This window comes from Pogona vitticeps, chromosome 4 (assembly GCF_051106095.1).
Source record: "Pogona vitticeps strain Pit_001003342236 chromosome 4, PviZW2.1, whole genome shotgun sequence".
Classification (NCBI taxonomy): Eukaryota; Metazoa; Chordata; class Lepidosauria; order Squamata; family Agamidae; genus Pogona; species Pogona vitticeps.
Genome location: NC_135786.1, coordinates 117,764,625 through 117,776,879, shown reverse-complemented (window position 1 = coordinate 117,776,879; position 12,255 = coordinate 117,764,625). Strand labels below are relative to the sequence as shown.

General features: G+C 41.5%; 1 protein-coding gene across 1 annotated transcript in view; it reads right to left on the bottom strand.

Moving 5' to 3' along the window:
• CEP350 (centrosomal protein 350) overlaps positions 1 to 12,255 on the bottom strand; it is a 211,492-nt gene that overhangs the window by 16,172 nt on the left and 183,065 nt on the right. The window contains exons 33-35 of the mRNA XM_078392370.1: positions 6,375 to 6,457; positions 3,864 to 5,803; positions 638 to 1,039 (exon numbers count right to left, since the gene is read on the bottom strand). Of these exons, the coding sequence (XP_078248496.1) occupies positions 638 to 1,039; positions 3,864 to 5,803; positions 6,375 to 6,457 (2,425 nt within the window). The remainder of the gene's footprint in view (positions 1 to 637; positions 1,040 to 3,863; positions 5,804 to 6,374; positions 6,458 to 12,255) is intronic.

Sequence of the window (12,255 nt, the reverse complement as noted above, 5' to 3'; positions counted from 1 at the left end):
AACCTATCCTTAACACTCAAAAAGGACAAGTGTTTCTTTCAAACAAATAAGTTGTTTATTGATTTATACAAAATAAAAGGGAGTAAATCACAGGTAGTAAATCAAGTTGTAAATCAAGTTTTTCATTTAATGTACCTCACACAGACTTTTCCTTCACTGACTATCTCTCACAAATCTCTCTCTCTCTCTCTCAAACAATTTATCTCATCACCCAAACTCCAAAAAACTCCCTCAAGAATTCTCTCCCTCACACATCACACACCCCCTTATATAATCCAGCTCCTCCCCCTTCTGCACCACCCTCCGTCCTCTCATTGGCTGATGTTCCCCTGCCCAGCTGTGACGGACAGGTGAGAGCAGAGCTGTATGTTACAGTAAATTTAGAAATTATTAAAATGTAGTAACAATAACGAAGTGTTGTAAGAAGCAGCTAACTCTATCCTGGACAAGCCAATAAATAAAACTGGAAGTGAGGAGCTATGGACTCCAAAAACAAGGCAAAGATTCCAGATTATATGCCTTTTCCTGGGTAGTGGAGGAAGGTAGTGCATTCTGAAGGCATCCTTCAAACAACATCGGAATTTTTATTTTTTTCAAAAGACTGGGCTTCCCTATCTTCTACCACTTTTAGATGTACCTTTTTGTAGATTTGTTTACTAACAGCTTCAATGTCATCGTCACTGGATGAATTGCTTTTTTCTCTGAGAAGGCTGGTAGTCTGAAGATCACGCCCCATCTCTTTGCATTTCCATAATTCCTCCGCTGCTGCATGCACCAAGTCCTCCACCTCTCCTACAGTGTGTGGGACAGATAAGGGTTCTTCACATGGCTTGGTTGGCACTTTGGGTGGCTCTATTTTAGGTAGTACAGCTGATTCTCCAGCTTGTTTCTGAGGAAGTTTGCGAGAACTTAAGCCAAAGTCTTCATCAAACCAATCTTGGTCATCTCCTAACACACTCAGAAACTCCCGGCTGAGTTCCAGTTCTGCCAGTCGCTTTGCAAGCTCCTCCTGTCCACTGGCACCAAACACAGGGCTTTCCTGTACAACAACAAGAAGGTGATTTTCACTTGAGAGCTGCATGCACCCTTGTCTGGACTATGTTACACATTTTTATATATACAATTATGAGGCATCAAGTGGGTAATCCTTATTTCTTTCAATGGCCATAGATTAAGGCAGCAGAAAACAGGAAGAACAAATAAGAGTTGGATTGACTCCATAAAGGAAGTCACAGGTTTGAGTTTACAAGGGCTGAGCATGACTATTAACAATAGGACATTCTGGATGAGAGTGGGAGGTGCCCATCAAAATGCAGAATTTTTAGTGGAATCCATGGAGAAATCCAAGACTTGTGTGGAACTATGATTGGTCAGCAGCATATCTACCTAGAAACAAGAGGCAGGAGCAAAGACAGGAGGTAACCTTTCTTTTAGTCCGTGCAATTCAACACACACACTTAAGAACATAGTGCCTATGTGTACAAAGCAATGAAGTACAAGGCTTTTGCTTGGTCCTGAAATTTAATTAGGGCTGGGAATTTTATGTGATGAAATTGGATTGGAAATAAAAAACAGGGTCAGTCCCAACTCAACCCTACAATATTTACAGTGGATTAAACATCAGTGCTCTCATACAGCGTTCTATTGTCATAATGTATTAAAATTGGCAGATTAAAAAAAGTTCAAAAATATTTCCACACAAAGTAACACAAAAGTTAGAAAAAAAGCAGGAACTGCTATCTTTGCCCTATTTTATCCAGTAATCTGCTGCTAGACCCACCTAATAGGAGAAAATCTGAATCAATTCCTGAATTGTGAGTTTTCAACACCTAAGAAATCCCACCCTATAAAGGATCTATTCCAGTTGGGATTGGAAAATAGGATATTGGCTATTGAGTTTTAGGTTAGATATGTTACTGCCCTGTCACAGATATGTACAAAAGTGAGTTTCTTGTTCATATATATAAGGAGCTCTCACTTCTACTCTAGAGTAGAAAAAGTATAGCCTTCAATGCAAATTCAGATGTTCCCTAAGCAGACAATGAGATGGGTCAGTCTCCTAATCCCTCTGTTAACAGCAGATGTAATGAGCTTGCTACCACCCAAGCAGCATTAGTTCTAGAGTCTGAAAGCCCCAAGCAAGATAGGAACTTGCATTTTTCACACTGTCACTGCTGCTAATTCATTTCTTCTTCCTCTCGACTCCATCTGTGCTGTTCCTCAGGAGCAGGAAACAAGAACAATGTCAACAGCTCTTCCTCCTTGCTCTTGTCATTAATTACATGTTTAGAGAGGGAATGGTTAGCAGAAAGCAACAGGGAGGAGCAAACAGTGAGCTTTGGTTATCTCTAGTGTGTTGCCTGCTGATGTATCAGAATGGCCTAATTATGATAGCCTGACTGAAGTAAAAGTAAGTTGTTTCATAATACCTGCTGTTTCTAAATAAGTGAATACAGTGGGGTCTCAACTTACGAACTTAATCCGTATTGAAAGGCAGTTTGTAAGTCGAAAAGTTCTTAGGTCGACTCTGCATTTCCCATAGAAATGCATTGAAAACCATTTAATCTGTATCTGCTGTTTTCCGTCCATAGAAACTAATGGGAAGCTGCTATTCCGCCTTCTGCCACTAGAGGGGGATATTTTTTTCTTTTTTTCCCTTAGGTTCAGGAAACGAGGAGGAAGGCAGGGAACAGTTTGCAAAGCACTTTAGTAATCTTTTTTTTCCAACAAAGCCAATTTTAAATCATGTTTTAAAGCATGTTGTGCTGATTTTTTCAGCACAAAGACACACAGGCAGGCTTTTTAGGTGCTGAGCAAGCCTCCCCAAGCCTCTTCAGAGCCAGCCCATCAGCTGATAGGCGGGGAGAGGAGGGTGCAGGGGGGGAAAGCACAAAATGGCTGCCAGGCTCCCTTCTGGTGTGGGCTTTTAGCTGTTTCCTGCTCTTTTTCCTGCTGTTTGGGGGCTACCAAGGCCTGGTAAGTGACTTTTTTTTATTTATTTTTAAGTTTCTGACCCTTTTTTCCCCTTCAGAAGCCTCTAAGGGGAGGGAGGGGGGACTTTTTCCCCTGTACGTAACTCGAGGGAAGTTTGTATGTCGAGTCCTTATTTCCCCTATAGGGCGGCTTCGTAAGTTGAATTGTTCGTAAGTAGGGTCGTTCGTAAGTCGAGATCCCACTGTATAGAATGATGTGATGACACACAGAAAGGCAAGAGGAAAATGCATCAAAATTATATAGATATATTCTCATTCTGAGAACAGTGTTGAGAAGTTGTAAATATGAAGAAATTACAGTAAGACTGACTGCAATAGTATCAACAAAATCTAAAGTTACTACTGTAGCAGAAGCGGCTACAATTTGAACAGGCAAATGGAAATCACTTATCAGAATTATCAGAACTTCTTTAAGCCCATTTGCTTTTGCTGGGCAATCTTTGCTGCTTTTTAATTCTATCTGTAAGCAAACACCATTTGTATGTGAAATTTCATGCTCATACATTTCACAAAAACGAAAACCAAATGGTCATGATTCAAATGTTGGAACTAGTTCTGTGAGCCCATGGAGGGCTTTAGACTTGTTTCTCTCAGAAGCAACCTACACCTACAAGTGCAATGACAAACCACTTGTGAAACACCAAAGCTCCAGAACAATATGTGATAAGCATGACTGTCTGCTAGTCAAATCCATTAACCATTCTAGTTATAGAAATGAAACAGTTTCTACCACAAAGTATATTACAATGGAGATCAAGCAGGAAGGGTTGCCACAAGAAGTAATCCATAAAGTTACGGCTGTTCACACTTTGTAGCTGAAGCATCACCACAATGTTAGCATCTAAAGTCTTTAAAGAAAATTGTACTTACAGGCCTCAGACATAGCTCTGGAGAGGATACTTCTTCTCCATCATCCATTTCAGAACTGATGAAAATACTCTGCAGCTCATTAGCTGTCAAATTCTCTTGAACAGCATAAAATTCTCTGTTGCTGAACTGAATTTTCTCATTTCTGACCTTCTTGATTTGTTGCAGATGATTGACTGTGTCTTTCACAAAAGCTTGAAGGAGACTGTCAGCCAGCAAGGTAACTTTTTCCTTTTGATTTATCAGTTCTGCCCCCTCTTGGGATGGGATTCTCAGTTGTGCTTCTAAATGGATTCTTTCTTTTGTTAGCAAGTCCAAGAGGGGAGTGGATGACCTCTCCAAAACTCCAGAAGAAGGGCCATCTGACTTTTCTGTATATTCCTGCCATGAAAGTTGTTGGTGCTTCCATTTGTCATGGAAGATGTGGTCCAAAGTCTCTTCTATAGCAACAGCAGATGCCTCTCTAAGGGCGTGAGAAACTGAGGCAGATAAGATATTGTCATCATCTACAGAAGACTTTAGGGAATCAACAATATTTGTTTCTTCATCAAGTTCTTCAGCAGAACTAATATCTGTCATATGGTTTCTTTGAGAAGTGGGTTTTATGTTATCTCCAGATGCAAGTGATCCCTCTACAGAAGACATGTCTTTTAGAGACTTATGCTGTGAGAATTTCTCAATTGCAATTCTTCCTCTGTTTTCCTCCTCTTCTTCAGACATGTTTCTGTCTTGTGTTGTTTTATGGTGATCTAATTTACATTTGGAGAAAGAGTCTTCATTTGAGACTATGTAATCAAAATCTTCTAAAATGTGAGATATTTTTTGAGGTGGAGCAAAAATGCCATGTTTGTCTTTACAATCAAAGTAACAAATGCCATTATAAGCACCATCATTGTTTCCTTCAGGCTCATCCAACTCTACACCAGCCCAAAAACCTTTAGCAAAACTTGTCTGCCCCTTGAATCTTAATGTCCCAGGCTGGACATTACTTACAAGAACTCTGTCACCAATGCTGAAATCTACCAAAGCTTCTTCTTCTTCTTCTTCTTCTTCTTCTTCTTCTTCTGACTTAGAAATGGAAGCCCAAAGTGATGTATCAACATGAGGTGGTTCTCTCTCAACATCACTGCATTCTGTCCTTTTCACAAGTTCTGTTGGAGACTTCAATTCTAATAATTTTTCTGAATGAATACTGCCAGCCACAGATAAAGAACTGTCACTAAGACATTCACTTATTTCATCTTCACTTCTAATACTAGTAGATATACTTCTAGGAGTTTTTGTGTATTTCTCTCTCTGGGACAGAGAGATTTTTCCAACAGACAATGAAAGTTTGTCAAAATCATCATTATAATATTCCATAAGAGATATACCATTTTTTGACATTTCTTTTCTCAAGGAAGATCCTTCAAAATCACTACAATGTGATGGCTTTATCTGTTCTGAAACTAAGGAAGCTTCTTTCAGCAACCCTTTGCTTGATGTAAGAGAAGACTTGATTGATATGGCACTTTCTTCATCTTTATACTTCTCTTCTGGTATCCCTTTTCTTTCCTGAACACATTCAACAGTCAAATCAGTTTGCTTCTTTTCCAACAGATCACCCCTAGAACAGACATATTTCTTTAAAGAAGATACATTCTCCTGCTCTGCTTTAAAAACAGAGCCATCAGATCTTTTATGAGCTACTTCTGTTTCAGCAAGACTTGCTGCATCTACAGACTTGCTTGGTGATACTTGGCATGGTTTGCTTACATCTCCTAAGTCTTTGAAAAGAACTGATGAAGCCAAACTATCTGATGAATCACTGGACTCTGCTCTAGATTTTCTTGGGGCCTTGAGGAGTGGTGATGGAGTTTGAGACTGTTCCTCTGTCCGAACATCTGCTTCAACAAATTTCTTAGTGTATGCAGACACAGTTCTCTCAGAATGATAGACAGCATCTTAAGAGAATGAAAACCAAACAGCTGAAATACTTTTTAAAAATTACATTTGCTATTTAATAAGGCAGCTAACTTCAATTATAACAGAAAACCTCAATAATATAATTAAACCATGCCATCTATTTTTTTGTAAAAATGTACTGTATATCCAACTTTTTAATAGAATAGCCAAATACACTATTTAGCTTGTTAATGTTTGAGTTAAACACAATAAATATACAAATATTCAGGTAAAACTTTAACACATACTCTTAACAGAGACTTTTCTGTGGTGTTTTAAGAGATAGGCTGCATTAAGGGAATTTTTCATAACTTTCAAAAGATCCACATAATGTCTCTTTACTTTGAATAACAAACTTTAATACAAATGCATATTTAAATATTAAGGAAATAGTATCAAATATTGCTTTGCCCCTGTTTCTACAGCCTGTGCTCTACCAGATCCTAAAGGATTCCTGCTAGGAGGGGGAGGAAGGGCCCATAGGAGAAGCTATCATATTTTAAACTGATTTAATTAGAGAGTAACTTTGCAGTAAATTGTTTTTATCTGTATATTCCGAAAGCTACTTACTAGCATGTTCTGCAATGGACTCCAAGGATCCTTTGGAACGTTCAGAATCAGTTAATGAGTTCCAACTTTTTGATGTCTCAGACCTACAAAACAGATCAATTTATATATAAACATGAGTATCATATACAGTCATGCTTGCCTTATGTTAATGGATGAATTTCAGTTCCTGGAGCATGATGATGTGGTCAGGACCCTTGGAGAGATGAGGGCTATCACATGTCTGCTGGATCCTTATCCTTCCTGGCTAATAAAAACTGCAAGCAAGGAACTGGTTCAGTGTGCAGTAGGAGTGGTAAACTCCTTTCTATAAGGTAGAATCCCATCATGCTTAAAGGAGGCAACAGTAAAACTATTGTTAAAGAAGCTCTTCTTGGATCCCACAATACTGAATAATTACCAAGCAGTATCTAATATTCCATTCTTGAGGAAAAGTGCTAGAGCTGGTCGTGGCCTCTCAGCTCTAGAGGTTCCTGGATGAGACAGACTATCTAGATCCATTTCATTTGGGCTTCAGGCCTGGTTTAGGATGGAAAGTGCTCTGGTTGCCTTGGTGGATGACCTACACCAGGAACAGGATAAATGGTATGTGTCTCTACTGGTTCTGCTGGACCTCTCAATTGCTTTTGACACTATCAACCATAGTATCTTCCTAGCCCATCTCTCTGGGATGGGACTTGGTGGCACTGTTTTATGGTGGCTCCAGCCCTTCCTAGAGGGGAGAAAACATAAGGTGGCGCTAGGGGATTAGCTGCTGGCCTGCAGGGTCTCTCAGGGCTCTGTTTTGTCTCCTATGTTATTTAACATCTACATGAAGCTGCTGGGAGAGACTGTCTGGAGTTCTGGGCTTTGGTGTCACCAGTATGTGGATGACACCCAAATCTCTCCTTGCCAGCTAAATCTGAGGAAGCTCAGCTCTAGATCAGTGTTTGGCATCAGTAATGGACTGGATGAGGACAAATACACTGAAACTTAAACCAGACAAGACAGAGGTACTCCTGGTCAATTGAAAGGCAGATCAAGGAATACGGATGCAACCTATACTGGATAGGGTTATATTTCCTCTGAAAACACAGGTGTGGATCTTGGGGGTGGGTGCTCCTGGATTCATCTCTGAGCCTAGATGCCCAGGTTATGATGGAGGCCAGGAATGCATTTGCACAATTAAAACTAGTGCATCAGCTGTGAACATTTCTTGAGAAGTATGATCTGGCAACAGTGACACATGCCTTAATTACATCCTGGTTGGATTACTGTAATGCACTGTCGAAAGTTTCAGGAAACTTCAGCAGGTCCAAAACACAGCAACCAGACTGCTGACTCAGGTGGGTTACAAGGATCACATAACCCTCATTATAACAGCTCCACTAGCTGCCAATCTGTTTTCAGGCACATTTCAAAGTACTGATTTTAACCTATAAAGCCCTAAACAGCTTGGGCCCAAGCTACTTCAAATACCATGTCTCCCATTATGAACCTGCTCAGGTACTAAGATCATCAGGGAAGGCCTTTCTCTTGGTCCAACCCTCTTCAAAGGTGCATTTGATGGGGACACAAGAGAAGATCTTATCTGTCGCTGCTCCAAGGCAGAACTCCCTCCCACAGGAGGCTAGGTTGGCCCCATCTTTGTTCTCTTTCTGCGAGGAAGTGAAGATCTTTCTATTCTACAATTGCCGGCTTGATCTTGATCTTTTTAGATGGATTCTTATGCATCACTTCTTTGACTTGTGTCTTTAGTATTGCTTGCATTTCCCATTTCTAATGGGTATTTAGTTGTTCTGTTTAATATATCTATACTTAGTGCTTTTAGCTTTAAATATTGCTTTTAATGATGTACGTCACCTTTGTATGCTCAGTGTTTTGTTCTTAAATATTGTCTTTAAATCCTGTAAGCTGCCTTGGGTCCTTTTCTAAGGAGAAAGGTGGAATACACTTATTTTTTAAAAAATAATTAAATAAAAAGTACCCCCCTTTGATTTCTTGGTTTTACGTACTGGGACATAACAAAAATCATCTGGTCCTTCACAGGTCTGAAAATTAGGTAAATACAACCCCAGATGAATATGACATATTATACTGTGTCATGATTTATTTTTCAAAAATAAATTCAAAATGGAAAAGCCATGTGTGAAAAACTTACACTCTTACTGCTTCCATAAGAATTAAGAGGCTAAGTAGCAGCCAGGTGCTGCCAACCAAATGCCCTTGTGTAACTGATCATCCGCAAGTATGGCCACCTCTATTAAAGCTGAAGTTTTAGCAGTTTGCTGGTCTGAAGCATTCCAGTGTGTGATAACACAATGCCAAGGAGGAAATAATCAGCAATGACTATAGAGAAAGAAAGCTTACCTACCTGTAATTGTAGTTCTACGAGTGGTTCTCTGTGATTCACATTCGGAGTGATACGCACATACACAGAACCTTGTTGGAATATTCTAAAGCTTTTGCAATCAGAAAAAGACACATTAGGACAAGCCCCTCCCCCGGTATATGTACCTTGGTGCCAAGATCTCCCTTCAGTTAATTCAACCACTGCTGTGAGTGAGGGCATGACAGTGGGGAGGCTGGGTGGGATGTGTGAATCACAGAGGACCACTTGAAGAACTACAATTACAGGTAGGTAACCTGTCCTTCTTTGTGGCCTCTGTGAATCACACTCTGGGTGACTAAAAATCTGGCTTGTAGAAGGTAGAAGAAAGTACAGCATGTCTAAAAGAGGCATTGGACTTCTGCTGAACATTTAGCTGGTAGTGGTTGCTGAAGGTAGATGACTGCAACCAGGTGGCAGATGCACAGATATCCTGGAGGGCCCTTGTGGAATGCGGGTGAAGGGGCTGTGGTACTGCCGACCTGATAGGAGAGTTGGAGAGCAGAGGCAACCCACTTGGAAATACATTGGGAGCTGACTTGGACCCCCTTCAAGGGGGGCTGATAGCTGATGAACAGTCAAGGAGAATGGCAAAAGGGCTGCATGCAGGCTACATAAAGGCAAGAGTATATCTGATGTCTAGAGTGTGAAGGATCCTGAGGCGTGGATGGAGATGGAGAAAAGGATGGGAGGACCAAGGGCTGAGAGAAGTAAAACTGAGAGACAATCTTGGGAATAAAAAAAAAATGTTCATCGAGAGATGAACTTTGTCAGGGTGGAATTGAAGGTAGGGATAGTTGGAGCGTAGAGCTGCCAGTTCACTGGCATGTCATGTGGAGGTGATTGCCATGAGAAATATAGTTTTAAATGTTAGAAGGCGTAGATCTGCCGATGCTAGGGGCTCAAAAAGGCCCCATGTGAGGTGTCTGAGGAATAATGTCAATGACCACTGAGGCGGAGGAGAGTGGACATCTGGGTATATATGTGTTAACCCTTTAAGAAAACACTTGAGGGTTGGATTCTTGAAAAATTGAGAGGCTGAAGAGGTTGGCAATTGGTGTACAACAATAGCAGAGAGATATACCCTGAGCAATGACATAGAGAGTCATTGGCACTTAAGGTGGAGAAGGAAACGTAAAACTGTCTGAAGAGAAGGATTAGTCAGTGACCAGGCTATTGAAAAAGTGAAGGACTGAAACTTTTTCCGCTTGTAAAGGTAGGCCTGCCTGCTGGAGGGCTTACTGGCCTGATAGAGGACATTCATCAAAGAAGCGGAATCATCCACACCGCAAGATGAAGTGCTGGAAGATCTGGTTGGAGGATCTGAGCCCTGTTTTGGGTGAGTAGGTGAGGGAGGCAAGGAAGGTGGACGACTTTGGAGGAGAGCTGACACAGAGTCAAGAGCCAAGGCTGACGTAGCCACCATGGAGCTACTAAAATGGCACTGGCCTTGTCCCAGCCACTTTGTGGAGGAGCAGGAACAGTTAAACAGGTAAGCGAGTATCTTAGGACAATGTCTGATGAAGGCATTGCCAAGGGAGTTCTTGCCAACACCTGTATCTATATTTTCGGTTTGTTCTGGACAAGTAGAGGTCTATCTTGGGTGTCTCCCAATGAATGCAGACGGTCCAAAACTGTTTGGTCTAGCTCCCATTCATGACCTTGGTGTTCCTTGTGGCTAAGTAGATCTGCAAGGTTGTTGTCTTGGCTGGTTACATGGACTGTGGTGAGGCAGATGTGGTGAGAGAGGCACCACTCACCTCCACGGTGAGGTATAGGAGGCCTGGGGAATGAGTACCACCCTTCATCAAGGCCATCATACCCAGAACATGTTGCACCATCAATGCAGGCATGGGCACATGAGGGATGAAGGCACTGGAAGCTTCTTTTGTACATTTTCAAGAATATAGTCCCTTTCAGCACTGAACAAACCAACACCATCAAAGTGAAGGTCTTTGATGTGGGTATGAACATCTTCCACCAGGCCTGCTGTGGCGTGCGAGGGAGGTGACCACAGATTCAGAGATGGCATCGACAGGGATATAAACTGATCAAAAAGGACAGAGAGAATAAAAAGGGAGGTGGAGTTGCAGTATGTGCCAAAAATACACATTCCTGCAAAGAAACACAGGAGGAGAGTGGCTGTCCCATCGAGAGCATCTAGATCAATCTAGCTGGGGCAAAAAACAAAAGGAACTTGGTAGTTGGAGTCTACTAATGACCACCCAATCAAAGAGAGGAAGCGGACGAAACTTTTGAAAAACAAATTGCAGGGTTTTCAAAGAAATGGGAGATTTCAGTTATCCAGATATATGTTGGGAGACAAATTCTGCCAAGTTTGGTCCTTCCAAGAAATTTCTGGCTTGTGTGGCTGATAATTTTCTCCTACAAAAGGTGGAGAAAGAAACTAAGGGCAAGATCTGTTCTCAGTCATCCCACGATGCAGGACACACAACAATGGGCTCAAGTTAAAGGAAGCCAGATTTTGGTTGAATATCAGGAAAAACATCCTAACTGTTAGAGCAGTACAACAGTGGAACCAGTTACCTCAGGAGTTGGTGAGTCCTCCAACCCTGGAAGCATTCAAGAAAAACTTATATAATCACCTGGCAGATATGTTTTGATTGTATTCCTGCCTTGAGCGGGGGTGGGACTTGATGGCCTTGTAGGTCCCTTCCAAGTTCACTTTTCTATGATTCTATGACAGTGTGGCATGCTGCAAGCATCTTGTTGTTTTGCCACAGAGAGGCCTTCTTGCTGCAAAGTTTGTGCCAGGATCCTCTTATCATTAGGCAGTGCTTTGATTAAGGGAGACATGTTGTCCCATAAGAAGCACTGAGATGCACCCATAGCCCCTTGATAGTTAGCAACTTACATTGTAAAGGCTGCAGAGGAATAGAGCCAGAAGCCTATGGAGTCAATGCGTTGACTGTCCTTGTTAGGTGGAATAAGGTTTTGTTCATGTCGAGAATGAGATTATGAAGGCTCGAGAAAAATTTAGTTAGGGACAGGCTGCTTCTGTAGAAAAATAGCATCAGGATCATGGACCTGGTAGAGGTTGTCAGTTCTTCAGGAAATAATGAGGCTCTCAACATGGCGGTTGAAGAGAAACTGAAGGGAGAGCCTTGGTGCCAAAGTACACATACCAGGGAGAGGGGCTTGTACTAATGTGTCTTTTTCTGGTCGCAGAAGCTCTAGAATAGAAGCTGTGTACATGTGCAGATAACCCAGAGTAGGATTCTGGTGATTTAGTTCAAATGGTTTTGGATGTGGTTGCATACTAGTACTGCAATCAGGTTTGTCATGAATGGTGCCCCAAAACTCTGTCTTGCTTCTGGATGGTAGCATGTGTCCAGACATGACCTTTACGTATTTGTTCTGGACAATATACCCATTGCTCCTTTCCCACAGGAAGTCAGATCAAGGCCACAGCCATTCATACTGCAGGCAACTGTAGGTTGGATTGCCATAGCACACTACTATGTAGGGGCCTTTGAAGGCAACTAGCCTATAAAG